Genomic DNA, 15,009 nt, shown 5'->3' on the forward strand with positions numbered 1-15,009 from the left:
ACGGTGTCGTTGTTCTGTAAACTGGGAACTGAAGTGTAGTGGCTTAATGACGCAGCTTTGCTTCACCCTGTTCCTGAATAATGACTTGATTTGGAGAGCTCTTGTGGATATGAAACGGTTGTTATCATGGCATCACGGAGTTTCACACTTTTCCAGTGAACTAGTCTACTTTCTAATAGCCACAGCAGCCAAATAATTTATTGAGATCAATGGAGACCATATTTGGGTCAGCGTTCGGGTCTTGACTCTGCTTGCGCAGTTGCCAGTTCATAAACACGAATTTGCAGGTGTACAGCCTTAGAAGAATCTGTACCCCGGACATTAGGCCCAGGTCAAGGTGAAACGCTGAGAAAAAAAAACAACTAGCAATCAATAGATGAAACATTTTTTTGTAGTTGTTCCAGGTCTGTCAAATGTCATTCCATATTTTAGGTGGTAGATGTTTCCGTGAACTCTTAGAAAAACGTGTCTGCGGAGCATCTGGTTAATTCTTGTCAAAACCTTCATCTGGTGGCAACTGGACTTGATTTTGTTACTAAGAAAAGCGGTTTCCTAGAAGTCACAAAACACATTTAAAAAAATGTAGCTTGTTTCATGATCAAGTCGGCTGATCTTAAGTAGGCTTGACCTCTGCTAGACAGCATGAGGACCTCCAGCATGTTCTTATTGAGGGATAGTTTCAAAAGGTAGTCTGTTTTCACTGGTTGAGGTTGAGCATGTTTACCCCATTGGCACCTGGCAAGTACCTGACAAATACATGGTAAATACTAAGATCCTAATATTTCACTATTCAAGGTCAATAAAACCTAATAACATATTCAAAACTTCGTTTGGACATCCTCTTAAAACTTTTGTTTCGTTCACCAAATAAAATGATTATTGACACACAAAAACATACACACACACTGAGCCTGAGAGAGAGACATAACGATTGCTGCCTCAGAGCTGGTTTCCGTGTGTCCACGCCAACTGCTTCTTTGACTGCTCGTTGCTACAGGATGGAGACTCAACAGGTGTTAAGATACTGTGAGATTAACAGACCTCCTGAAACTGGGAAACGGAGATTTTCAGGTGTCAAACCCACTCTTATATGTTTCACTTGCACCCAATTGAAGATGTGAAAAAGGACAAGAGGTAACAGTCATTGCAGTGGATCTTCCAGGACCACAAGTGGACTTTCCTCTATCAGAGTGTCCAGATGAGTGGAGTTGAGTTCAGGGTTTTGGCCTGTTAAGTGTCCAGACAAGCCACTTTTCAATATTACCCAGTTAGACATATGACCTGGGGTCATGTGTAGAAGTTTTCCCTTGGGATGTATGTATGTCATTAAGTAGACACAAAAATTCATAGTTGCTATCGGAAAAACCCAAATCTAATTTGTAAGTCATCATGTCATAAACAAAGCAAGCTTTATAGAAATAATTATTCATAAACAGTACCAATAAGCAGGTTTCATGTCACTAACTGTTCTTATTATTGTTTCTTCTTGTCACCATGTTGCTTCTAATAAGCTTTAAAGTTAAGGGGCAGTAGCAGAATTGTAATAACACAAATTTAAAAAATTATTTCTAAAGACTAACAAGAACATTTGACCTCAGATGTGGTTTACACTTTTGACTGCTTGTGGGTTTTTTTTTCCCTTTGCTTCAGTTTTCTCTTGTCACTCCTGTCTGCCAGCTGCTCACTTGCCCTTGCCTCACTTGACCAACCGCCCTGCACCTATTCCGCCATACTCCACCTTGCCACTGGATGTCACAGTTACCTGGGCACTACCATCTACCATCGCACTGTTCCCTTGATGTACCTAATACTTTCTTTAAAACCTTGATCATCAAGAACTGTCTGGTGTCTTTTGGTTAAGATCAACCTTAAAACAACACAGCAAAATGATGCAAAACAAAGAGTAGAGGGGAAGAGGGATCTATGACACTAAAAGTGAAGAATTAAGTTGTGTGATCTTGTTTCCCAAAAAAATATACAGGCAGAGAAAATATGCACCTCATGTAAGGTCGGGGTTTATACAGTTTTATAGACTAGACTGTGGACTAAAGAGTAGTTTATAGACTATATAGATTTGAGTGGTTTGGTAATGCATTAAAGATGCATGCGACTTTACACTTTATCACAAGGGTGGGTTTCCTGTTCCTTTCTGGTGAAACTGTAATGAAGATACTTTCTGTTACTTCTCTCAAAACATTCAGCATTCTACATATAGAGATAAAACAACATTTATCTCCAATACCTTGAACGCAGATGGAAAAATGGGTGGGAGGAAAAAATGCATTCAGTGACAGCCTGTTACTGAGCTCAAAAACAAGTAGAATGATCAAAGAATCCATAGGTGACCCCCGACCCCTCCAACCAGTACCCCAACAACCCCCACTCTCTCCAACTAATACCAGGATTCCCCACTTCTCAACCTACATATATCAGTTTCCTTTAGATGCCCCTCCACCCCCGCCCCCTCTGCACAATTGAAGTAACTAGATTCTTTCCTTGGGCTGCCCAGCGGAGATATGAAGCACAAGACAATGAGCTATTCAGTAAGAAGAACACACACACACACACATGCACACATGCACGCATGCACACGCGCGCACACGCGCACACACACACACACACACACACACACACACACACACACACACACACACACATCTTTTAGCCAATAAAAAGAAAATTATCCTAGTTATAAGAACACAAGGATCAGACACAACTGCTTGTATCAGTTTAATATATGATATAGATTTCAGCACATTAAGATAATGAATCAAAATTGCAATAGCGATACCGAACAATTCCAAAACCAGCTCTGACCTTGACCTTTAACCGTCCTATCCAATGCTCTTTTAATCGCAAGACACAAGACAGAGTTGATTACATTTTAATTGCAACAACAGCAGTCCAGCGGATCCTCCTTTATGGATGACTGATCCACTTCAACAGGACAATAAGGACACACCTGCTTTGTCTACAATACACACACACTGACACAGAAACAAGAGAGGACTAGATGAGAGTGAAATAGAGAATATAGTGTGTTTTTGAAAAATCTGCTTAAATGTTTATACCTGCTCTAACACTCCTCTCCCACCAAGCTGTGCAACGCTGTGCTCCTTGTGATTTGGACAGAAATTGGCGTTTAAACCTAAAATGTGGTTTAAAGAATGTTGAATTTTTGCATCTTGCAAGAAAAGTTGGATGACATGTTGCTGATAATGTACGTAAACACATGTTTATAAAAGAAAAAAAAAAGTTTTACTTTAAAAGTCATCTAATGTACTCCAAGACAATAGTTCACGGTAAGATAACTAGTAAAACAGATTCACATTATATTTGTGTATTTTCCATGGTTACTGCCCAGGTTTATGGTATGTTTAGAATTTTCACCCAGTGTGTTTTGTTTGCCTCAGATTCTGCTGCTTTTATTTGCGCCAGTTCCCAGTTTATTCCTTTTGTTGAAATAAAGGGAAGTGGTTTATACCTAGCTGTTGCTTCCAGATTTTGATGAAAGTAATGTTTGTGGATTATGGAGTCTGTTCTCAACCTCTTCAGAAGAGTACTGAGCTCTGTTCTCCTATGAGGTTATATTCTGCTGAGTTCTGTGGAGTGGTGATGAACAGGAATGTTTTGCTTTGGGTTTTTTTCTTTTTGTTCACGGCCAGTAAAATATGCAATTTACGATGCAATGAATTTAAATTATTTAAATCAATGATGGTGTGAGTATCTTATAACTAATAGCTACCCACGGGATGATTTTTGGGAGAGTACAAAAAAAGAATATGATAGGTATATACGCCTATTATAAGTACCACATAGCATTTTGGAGAAAACGACAAACACAGAAGTCAACTATAACCACAAGTATTGTATGTTCCCAGCACATTTTAAAGAAGAAGAAGAAACCAAAAATGTTCAACGGGTACAGGGTATCTCCACCGAAGGTAAAACAATCTTAAGTAGGTATTTTTTTGTAAGTATTGGGTAACTTGGAATCTCTTTAAGCACCTTATTAAAGTACTGCAAGTAATTCTACATTTTGTCTGTCTTTAGGGTATGTCAAAATAGAAGCAAATTAAACTTACAGGTATATAGTTACTAGGTAGGTTTTGCGCATCCCACGTATCTAGTCAGTGTTTATAGGAATGAAAAAATGAGGTGCAGAGTAAAGATATATAAGTTTACAGTGCTAAACAGTAGCGGACAATTGTCAACAATGAGCTTCTGCACTCCCTATTTGAGGAAGACTCAGGTGAATAAATGTGAAATATTGACTGATGGCTGCCCTGAAATTGTTTGCTGAAGTCTGGATGCGTGTCACATAACAACAGACTGTCAATTAGTTGTAAAATCTCAACAGGATCCAGCAACAGAATCCAGAGACAGGATGAATTCAGGAACCGAAAGAAGCCGAGCAAAAGGGATGGAGGGGACGTTTTGTTCCCAGCTTTGTCTGAGGGGACGCCCACACACTCTCTCTGAAAACCCCCATCACACACAACGGGCACCGGGAAAAAATGCTTTTCCCTTGCTCTCATGGAAGCTATAAACATGTGACTAGCAGACAACACACACACACACACACACACACACACACACACACACACACACACACACACTCATTATGAATTTTTTGTACTTCATGGTATGATATGAAATAAAGGAAAGTATGTTACATTTCATACTTCATGCGTCTCTGTAAGAAGAGGAAAAAGGTTGAGAACTGTGCCTGAGCGAGAACTGGATGATGAACACATTGTAAATATTGATCTCATTCTTACAGTACTAACTGGAGCTAAATCACAATTTTTAAGTTGCATTATACCATCATTTAAATGGGAATTGAGTCAAACAAAGGTATCACGAAATTCAATAATAAATAAATAATGTTTTCTTTTATCAAGCAACTAAACATGCTTGAATTTCTTATTAAACCCTCATCAGTTACATGAATTGCACAGTATTCGGTTCATGAGCCTTCTGTAAATGTTTGATCTCGCATCACTTTTAAACTCATCTAGGGGTAAATTTGGCCACAATGGGCCACTTATAAGTCCATCAAATACACTCTGTGTCAGTATCAATCATATCTCTAAAGTTTGGTTACGGGCCCTTTAAAACTTTATCTGTGAAACACTTTAGAAGATGTGTAATGCTTTAGAAATTACGAGCAATGTGTTGGCACTTTTCTGAGTCACACCACAGTTTTAAGGATTATATTAAGTTATTTAAATAGTAACCACTTATTATTATTTATTTTAAAAAAGGAAGAATGTTTGTGTAATCTGTGAGCAAGTGAGTGTCTTGTCTAGTTACGGCTCTCTGTTTATGAAATGCAAACATTTATAGGCGTCAAAATAAGAAAAAACAAGACAAAAACAAAATCCCTCAAATAGCCTAAATATTTCCTGTTTTGGATGAACATGTCCACCTGTTCACCCTCCTCATCATCATCTCAGAAGGAATGCCTGCCTCCACCTATAAAACTGCACTCCGCCTTGTCCACCGTCAGTGATTTTATGGCAAATTTAGCAGGCAATCGTGGAGTTTAGGCGGCAAAAGATAAACAGGGCAATAACCTAAAATGACGTACTTATAAAGATAATCTGTATTTGACTTAAAAAAAAGCCATCAGAACATCGTATCTAAAGTTTACATTTCATGTGCTTTTACAGGCTGATGAATCAAACCTGCTACTTCCTCGACTTGGTTCAATGAGGCAAATTCCCACCAATCAGAAATGTCTGTTCATGTCACACAAAATCACGACAGTTATTAACTGCGATAAACCGTCGCATTCAAAGTTTTGCTGCTGATTTCCCCGCCCTCTGCTTTTCCCCTGGGATTCTCATTGACTCCCTCGTACTTTTCAAAGTTCAAGCAGATGATTTACCAGTAGTCCTAGATTTTACTGTCAATCTACACAAAACAGTGATGTTATTTCTTCATAATATTATTATATAATGGACAGAAACTTTGATTGTCGCCTCTGACCAAGACTGATCAATTATGGGGATTAAATTTAAGTGCTTTGAGGAAAAATGTCTGTGCTTGATATATTCTTGTTTCAATTAGAATAGGTTTGTGTGTCAGTCATAAATTAAACCAAACATAATCCAAGGTGCAGAATTCATAAAGAATGAGGAATTACATTTATTTAAATTGAAACGCTTGACATCAGTTCTTGTTGGTACTTCTAAGCAAACGATAAATATCAACTTGTTTTTTCCGAGCCCTATTGATAGAGTTCAATTTACATTGTGTAAAGAATCCACGAGAAGGTGATCACATGTCCGATGAGCTTTGCCATCATGTCAGATGTTAGTAAACCTGGGATCTAAATGTTTCCACGCAAACTGACACCGACTGGGCCTCATCCTTCCCTCCACCACCGCCACCGACGCACGCTTAAACACTCACGTCAACTCCCCCGGCACGCAGAGGAGGCCGGTCCAGCACACCGACGCCGCTTCAGAACCCGGAGTTGGTTTCCTGTGACGATAAAGAGAGAGAGACAGACCAACCGGCCTTTCTCTTCAGTTTCTTGTGTTTTTTTTCTTTTTGGCACCAACACAAACTTGTTTTGTGTGTCCCCTTTCCAACTGCGGAGTGGGGGTGTTTTTGATCACATGATTTCAGCTCACCTGGGTTGGGGGGGGGGGGGGGGGGCGATGAAGGGACTCTGGGTCTTATCTTGTCAGAATTCACAGTTAATGTGAGGAGGGGCCGGGGGTCAGATGGTGGGGGTGGGGACACACACACTCACACACACACACACACACACACACACACACAGGGACTCATTGTGGGCCAGAACAGCGCATGTGTTTGTGTCCGCATGGACAGCCATGTCCACTCTTGTGTCTCCTCGCGAGATGTTTGGTTTGGGGCGCGTGCTGCCGTTAAAAACAACGTTAGAGACACGAAGACTTTCTGACGCTGAAAATAAAGTAATAATTTCTATTGTTTTTTTTTTCAATATTATATAAAAATTTACAGCTCCTGGTCTTGGGTGTCTGCAGCATGGCCTCTCTGTTGAAGCCCCTTTTCTTATTTTGGGAGCAGTAAATAAACGTCTACCCTCCTCCTTCTCCTCTTCCTCCGAGCATGTTCCGATTTGTGAAATTGAGCCATTTCATCAGATATTACAGATGAAAGAAGACTTTGTCAGCTGATCTACCAGCGGCCAAGGCCGCCGTTCGACGACTTCTCCGACTGGGCTAAACTCTCCTCCGGAGTGTGTGTGTGTGTGTGTGAGAGAGAGAGAGAGAGATCACGTACATCCAAATGAGTGCGCTTTCGCTCGGGCCGCAGGTGTGTGTGTGTGTGTGTGTGTGTGTATGTGTGTGTGCGTGTTTTTTGTGGGGACGCCGCAGACGACTTCCGGGTCCGCTTCGAACCCACCGCTGCCATTGGACACGCCGTGCGCGTGCACTAGCGCGTGAGAGAGAGAGAGAGAGAGAGAGAGAGAGAGAGAGAGAGAGAGAGAGAGAGAGAGAGAGAGAGGCCCAGCCAATCACGTCCCGCCCCGCGTCCGCGTTCTCCTTTAAGACTTGTCCATCCCAGTATTAAATGTTTTTATTTTTTTTTTTCCTCCCAGCCTCGTACAAGGAGCCCTTTAAGCCCCGGTACCGGCACACAGAGCAGGCATTCATTCCCGGGCAGCGATCGAGGGGGCAGGGGACCGACTGTCACTTTGGGAAGTCACGGATTCTCGCGCTGACCGGCGACCTCATTCTCTCGGTACTGAAGTAAGACGTCCGGCGTTTCCGCGTGTCGCCCGCGGAGGTCGGGAGATGGGGTCCCGCCTCCGGTCCCCGCGTCACTCCCGTGTCTCTCCATTCCACACGAGTGATGCTGTCGTTAAATTGCAAGTTTGTTTTTTGTTTTGTTTTGTTTTCAGACTTTTAAAACTTCAGATCTGCAGGTGCTCCCACCTGCCTCCCGAAGCTCTGCATGCGGTCAATAACGCCTTTCCGATTTTATTTACAATTTAAATTTAAATTTACATGCATGTTTCGTGTGTCGTGACTTTTCCGTGCCTTTTCATTGAGGAAAATGAGAAAGAAATGGAATAACGGGGTTATTGCATGTCATTTGACCTCCTTTGGGTCTGTAGTTCGATACCCAGAAACGACTGGCGCACTGCGGGAATGCGTTCATCCCATTTTTGCGTGATCGAACAGTCAGTTTGAAGGGTGTGACACAGACGTGCACCTTTGAGACCGTCAAGCAGACGGTGTGCTGGAGGAGGGGGTGCGGGAGATGCGGGCCAGGTGGCGGGCGAATATGACTATTAATGGCCGGGACAGATGGTGGAGACGCAGCATCCCGCATCGGGATCACTGGGATAGGGTTTTGTCCAGGGCCTGTCATTTAACCCCCCGCCCCCCTTAAAGCCAAAATGTAAACTCTTCATTTTAGAAAAAAAAAAAAACAAACTTGTTACCTGAGTGAGAAATAATCCACGGAGAATCACCTGATGGCTCACATTTCCACGAAGCGGCGGGGGTGTGGGGGAGAAGGGGTGCGTCCAGGATGAACCACTTAATAAGGAAAACAGTGTGTGTGTGTGTGTGTGTGTGTGTGTGTGTGTGTGTGTGTGTGTGTAACGAGGTAGGAAACGGACAGATCCCGTCCACGCCGGAGGTGACGCTCAGGCAGGCTGTTGGTTTAACGGACAAAAACAAGGAGACTTTTTTTTCTCCGCCGATAGACGCGGCCCTGTTCGGCCGCCAGACTGAGTCAATTCACGCACGGTTTATGTTTCCAGCGCCAGGCCATGTTTATCCAGGAGCTGCCGTGTAAATCCGAGCTCTGTGCTGACCGGGGCCTCACGTCCTTTTCCAGCACTTTCTCTCCGGGGAGCCCCGCGGTCCCTGCCAGCACCTCAGCGGCGGGCTTGTTTTGGACCCCCCCCCCCCCCCCCACACACACACACACACTCCCACTCCCACTCCCACTCCATCCCCTCCACCAACGCCAACCGACGCTCACAACAGCCATTCAGAGACTTTGCATGCGTGTCCAGTAACGGCTGTGCTTCTGCCGTCTGCAGGTCCGAGTTGCTGCTTTTCCCGCCCGCGGGACGATCGGAGGAGAGAGAGAGAGAGAGAGACAGAGAGAGACACGGAGAATTCCGGCGGGGAGTGAGGCTGGGTGAGTTTGGCGCAGTCAGTCGTGCGTTAGCAGGTAAACTGGGGTCCAAGGTGCGCACTGAGCCGCCTATGATACCAACCACACGGATGGAAAGAACTTTAATGTGGAACCCTCACAGAGTTTTGCAACGGCGGTTGAGAGTAGAGACAGATTGGCAGTTTATATTATAACTCCAAGAGGGGCAGAGAGACAGACAAGACGGGGAGAGAGAGAGAGAGAGAGAGAGAAAGAGAGAGAAGAGTGTGAAAGAGAGAGAGAGAGACAGAGAGAGAGGAAAAGAGTGAGATAGAGAGGCGTGCATAAACAGTAGGTACAGTTCCTAGGAGAGACTCTCGCATCCTACGCGCACCCGGAGGCCCCTGTGTGTATGAAGATGTCCAGAGAGGAGCAGAGCCTGTCCGAGGTCGAGCTCAGCCCGGAGGTGTCGGACGACAGCCGCTCCAGGTCGCCGGGTCACTCCTCGGGCGCGGCGGGCGGCGGGGACTCGCCCCTACACCGGCAGCAGCTGGCGGCGCTGGACGACCCGGCGGGCGGCCACCCGTCCGTCAAGTCCGACGACGAGGACGAGCGCTTCCCCGCGGGCATCCGCGAGGCGGTGAGCCAGGTGCTCAACTGCTACGACTGGACCCTCGTGCCCATGCCCGTGCGCGTGAACAGCGGGAGCAAGAGCAAACCGCACGTGAAGAGGCCGATGAACGCCTTCATGGTGTGGGCGCAGGCGGCGCGCCGGAAGCTGGCCGACCAGCACCCGCACCTGCACAACGCCGAGCTGAGCAAGACCCTGGGCAAGCTGTGGAGGTGAGGAGGAGCCACAGTGTCTAAATGCACCGCCGTTTCCAGGGAGGGCGTGAAAAATGTGGATGTTGAGAAGTCACCCCTGTTCAAGCTGCTGACTGATTGGCCGGTTTCGATAACACCCAGTAATAGGGTGCAATGTCAACATAATAAGTACCCACTACCACAGCTTCTTAAGTTATGCGTCTCCTGTTCACTGACATACTATTTAACGCTATAACCTCGCTTATTTTCAATCAGCGTGCAAATACCGTCGGTGATCGTAGCTGGAAATCATCAACACGACGGCGAAAAGTCGCCGCGAACACGACAACTTTTCCTTTGCCCTAGGGCGCCGCGTGATTCGCAAAAGGCTTCCGTGAAAGGGGCGTTGTCGTTAAATAACGCTTTGATTTTGAAAAAAACATTTCCAAAGTGAGCCTTGAGCAATTTAGTTTTTCAACATCGCAAAATGGGCCACAAAGTCAGTGTTAATCAACACCACATTAGAGTTAAGACACTATCAGCTATTATTTGGATAAGACAGAAAGTGGACACATATCTTCAACAACAGCTCCCTGTTACAATTAACTATTAAAGAAAAACTCAATCAGTGCTGTGGACACATTTCTGACATAACATGTTCTGCTTTGCAAACACTAAAAGTACTGTTTATTTTGTATTCGCTGATTTTGATGTTAAAAAGTCAGCCCTTAATTAAGATGGAATAAAGGAAAAGCCTTTTTTACCAAAATATATTATAAAATGCTACCCACGTTTCAGATCAGCATATGACGTCACATTTGAGGGAGTTGTGTTGCCATCACGTTCGCCATTTTACCCAGCTTTTGTCCCGACCTGTCATCAGGAGGGGCTTACCTGCCGACCAAAATCCCATTTGTCTCAGTCTTAATTCATTCCATGCCAGATTTCATTATGGCCCGTGAACGGGGATAAAAATTACTTATTTCGGGATTTAATTGCAGGGGGATGAATAGTTGGTCATTTTCCTTGTTATTTGCGGGGGGTTTACATTTAAATTACTATACTTGCATAGATTGATAAAAATCACCTGATGAAGTGAGGATATAAACAACCCCCGGTCTGCTCCTCTCTGCGGAGATGCCACGCCAATCGCTCAGTGTTTCCTAACAAGGTTGTCAGCAAGCATATATCTGTTCAAACTACAAAGATGGCACATTAATTAAACAAACACTTGACCTTGGACTCAGGCATGATTGGTTTATCGGTCCGGTCATGTGGCGGCAGAGGCATCTTACGTTTTCCTCGCCTCCGGAGGAATGAAGCAGCACAGTCTCATTCCTGAAGACAACGCCTCATTGTGTTGCGTTGATGTTGTTTCATTATTCCGCAGCAGTCACGACTGTTTGCGTTACATTTTATCATGCAAAAGGGGTAAAGGGAACAACATGGAGCTACAAAACAAAATTCTATATTGATATGCAGTGAGAATACTATATCTGACGAAGGGGTTTCAGTGAAACTTGGTTAATATGTGAAAATTCATTTTGAGGTCAACAGGATGCTCTCCTTTGTCAGTGATGTAGCTGTTTTTATCATCGATACGTGTTCAATTTCACCCCGACAATAGAAGGGGATCTAAGACTTAATTTGCATGAGGATGTGGCAAAAATAAAGCTAACTAACCAAATGTATTTTTGTCCAAGGCTTCTCAATGAGAGTGATAAGCGTCCTTTCATTGAGGAGGCAGAAAGGCTGAGGAAGCAGCACAAGAAGGACTATCCCGACTATAAATACCAGCCGAGACGCCGCAAGAATGGAAAGATTGGTTCTGGGTCGGGAAGCGAGGCCGACTGCCATTCAGAGGGAGAGGTTAGTCATAGCCAGTCCCTCTACAAGGGCCTCCATCTGGAAGTGACCCACAGTGGGGGGGATGGGTCTCCCCTGGCAGACGGGCACCACTCTCACACTGCAGGTGGGAAGAAGACGCCCGACTACGGCACCGTTGTGTTCTGTCGGTCCGGATCGATGCGACTGTATGGTCACTTCTGCTTCTCCACAGGTCAAAGCCACAGTCCCCCCACGCCCCCGACCACTCCTAAGACAGATCCTCAGTCCGGCAAGGCGGGAGATGGAAAGAGGGAGGGCGCCATGAACGGGGGCTCACGTGGCACAATGGGAGCAGAGGGGAGCTCAGGCACGGCAGGATCTGGGAAACCTCACATCGACTTCGGCAATGTGGATATCGGCGAGATGAGCCACGAGGTGATGGCCAACATGGAGCCTTTCGACGTCAACGAGTTTGACCAGTACCTTCCTCCTAACGGCCACCCGGGGATCGGGCAGACGTCCGGGGCGGGATCGGCCGCGGCAGCTTCTCCGGCCTCCCAATATACCTATGGCATCTCCTCAGCTCTGGCAGCGGCCAGTGGACACTCAGCAGCCTGGCTCTCCAAGCAGCAGCCGCAGCAACATCACGGCTCCCCTCTGGGCTCAGACCTCTCCAAGACCCAGATCAAGAGCGAGGCCGGAGGCGCCGGCGGTCACTTCGCGGAGGCGGTCTCGGCAGGCTCTCACGTCACCTACACCCCTCTCAGCCTCCCTCACTACAGCTCTGCGTTCCCCTCGCTGGCCACCAGGGCTCAGTTTGCCGAATACGCCGACCAGCAGGCCCAGGGATCGTACTATGCCCACTCCAGTCAGCCCTCAGGGTTGTACTCTGCCTTCTCTTATATGGGGCCCTCCCAGAGGCCTCTGTACACTGCCATCACTGACCCTTCCAGTGTACCGCAGTCACACAGCCCCACGCACTGGGAGCAGCCTGTCTACACAACTCTGTCGCGGCCATGACAGACAACGAGACCAGAGAGCGCTGGTGCAGGCTCTGCCCCCGTGTCGGACCCAAAGAGCATCAACGGCACTGGTGGCAGCGTTGGTGGCGAAAGGGGTCTTCGTCAGGGGGAGTGGGCCGGCACCAGGGAGGTCGGCTGGGGAAGCAGGAGGGGAGAGACCCTGTTCTGCTCTTGCCCGAGTGCAGAAAAGCTATCCCAGCCAGCGGATGAGGTTGGCGCATGGTGCTTTTGAAGCATGGTCAATTATTTGGGGCGCACAGTGGTGTAGTCAGAATGTATTTCTACGGTGGTGTGACGGAGAAACGCCCACCGCTACGGAGTTGTAGGTTTGTTTCACAGCAGCAAAGCGTGTGACGCTCGAAACAACACAAACAGCAGCAATCAAGGATTCTGTCCCCGTCAGGTAGACGACTCTGTGTCAGAGGAGGTGCATTAATGTCCACACCTGTCTCCGACCGCAGGGGCATACGATAGCCTTAATAAGCAACACCTTCATTTATATGACGGGAGGAGCATCTGAGACAAGACAAGAGACGGAGTCCTTTTGTTTGTGGTCTGTGAAACAAGAATGGACTGCCAAAGTACTTGGCTGTGGACTGCTCACTTCTCAGGCAAGTTTTTTGTCACACAGATGAAAAAGTTTCTGCTGTTTAACTCGAAATTGAAATGTTTCGGAGGCACATCTGTCCCCGTTTTTATTCAAGTTACCGTGCTGAGCTCACGTCAACAACCTTTTGTATGAAAAAACAAAAAAATGGTAAAAATGTAAAAAAAAAAAAAAACAATATGCATGAATGAAGACGCACCACTTATTGTCAAGTAAAAAGGCATAGTTAAAAAGTAATTGGTGATGACTGAATATTATCAAGATAGTTAATACGACAAACTTGAAATGTTATGCAGATAAGATGTTTTGATGAGATGACCAAAGTTTTGGGACCAAAACTTATTTTAGATTATATATATATATATATATATACATATATATATAAAATACTGTATTTATAAAGCAAAGAAACTGACAATATAGATGTTTCTCCCAACTTGACACTCAAATCTACCTTACATTACGTAGAAGTGTAGTTTGTGGTAGCTTCTCCCGAAGACATATTGGCGTTAAAAGTTACTTTTGTTATGACGGCGGTAAGATACTTTTGTTATGACGGCACTGACAAGTATGAATGATTTTAGCGGACATTTTCATGAAGTAGACACTTCTCTATTTATTCGTGGAAATTTAATTTCATTGTCTCATTATGCCACCGTGTGCATAACAGAAGCCTTTAACACTTAAGTGTAACATTATTAATTGCTTTTAGCCTCTCTTATCTTCACTAAAAGTCCACACCACTGCCACTGCCCCCCCCACCCCCTCCCCATAGTGTAGCGTATATAGAGCAGTATTCACTGTGAGGCGTCCCATCTTTGGATGACAGCTGCAGTTTCAATGGCAGATGCCAAAATCAAGGATCAGTTGCCCGTAGGAGATGATGCTTTTTGATAGTATCTAATATTAAATGTGCCTTGTTCTTAATAAACACTAACTAACTACAAGTTAAGCAGTAGTAATAACTAGTACTTTTATGTTACAATCTGTTGGTGTCTTTCCCATTTTAAAATAGTTAATCTGTTATTTGGCGTCTCGTGTGCCAATTGTGTTTCTTCCCAATGCTCTGCTGGGTAACAAACATGTGACGTGTCAAACATCCTTAACATACCTGTATTTTCGTTCGCTTGTTCCCCATCTAGTTTCCTGAAAATACATTCCTTTAATTTGCTTTGTTTTATGTATATTACACAAATATCCTCCTTTTTAAAGACTGCTCTGAACTTGTTGTATGCAGCATGGCTTGTTTACTTTTCTTCTCCATCATTTAAACCTCGACCTTCAGTGAAAGCAGTTTATTTGAGATCGTCACTGCTATGTGTGAAATACCTGTAATAATTTTTGCTTATTTATATTTGTGTGTGCGTTATCGACTGTTTTTTTGTTTGTCGGTCATAAAGAATACTGTAAACAACACCCAGAGTGTTCCTTATATGTCTTGTTTTGTCACCACAGCAACACGTCTGAACAACATCAGGCCCGAAAGCTTGAACATGTGATGATGACCAGTAATCATTGGCTCTATAAAACTTATTTCTGCTCTCCAACCAGTCAACCTCTTATTAAGTTTTTATAATCAAGAACATAGCAAATAATATTCAACAGTCTTTTATACTTGTGTACACAAAGCATCTA

The 15,009-nt window shown here is 44.7% G+C and overlaps 1 protein-coding gene across 3 annotated transcripts; it reads left to right on the forward strand.

The window, feature by feature from the left end:
- Window positions 1–7,573: 7,573 nt before the first annotated feature.
- sox10 (SRY-box transcription factor 10) lies at window positions 7,574–14,141 on the forward strand. Of its 3 annotated transcripts, none has more exons than XM_086170224.1 (4): window positions 7,574–7,743; window positions 9,059–9,957; window positions 11,622–11,890; window positions 11,978–14,141. In XM_086170224.1, the coding sequence occupies exons 2-4, from the start codon at window positions 9,527–9,529 to the stop codon at window positions 12,763–12,765; spliced, it is 1,488 nt and encodes a 495-aa protein (XP_086026350.1). In that variant the 5' UTR covers window positions 7,574–7,743; window positions 9,059–9,526; the 3' UTR covers window positions 12,766–14,141. The 3 variants fall into 3 exon arrangements, with proteins under 3 accessions (XP_086026350.1, XP_086026351.1, XP_086026349.1); XM_086170225.1 differs by having other exon boundaries at window positions 7,576–7,751; XM_086170223.1 differs by having other exon boundaries at window positions 7,633–7,751; window positions 11,622–13,548.
- Window positions 14,142–15,009: the final 868 nt, after the last annotated feature.

This window comes from Fistularia commersonii, chromosome 23 (genome assembly GCF_037954325.1).
Source record: "Fistularia commersonii isolate RoL2024-O1a breed Wild chromosome 23, RoL_Fcom_v1.0, whole genome shotgun sequence".
In the NCBI taxonomy this organism is placed as follows: Eukaryota; Metazoa; Chordata; class Actinopteri; order Syngnathiformes; family Fistulariidae; genus Fistularia; species Fistularia commersonii.

What these genes read in the sequence shown, in the direction of transcription:
- sox10 (XM_086170223.1), top strand. Translation starts at nt 9,527, where the DNA reads ATGAAGATGTCCAGAGAGGAGCAGAGCCTGTCCGAGGTCGAGCTCAGC. An exon ending in ACCCTGGGCAAGCTGTGGAG is followed by an intron (nt 9,958 to 11,621) that starts GTGAGGAGGAGC and finishes TTTTTGTCCAAG; the next exon opens with GCTTCTCAATGAGAGTGATA.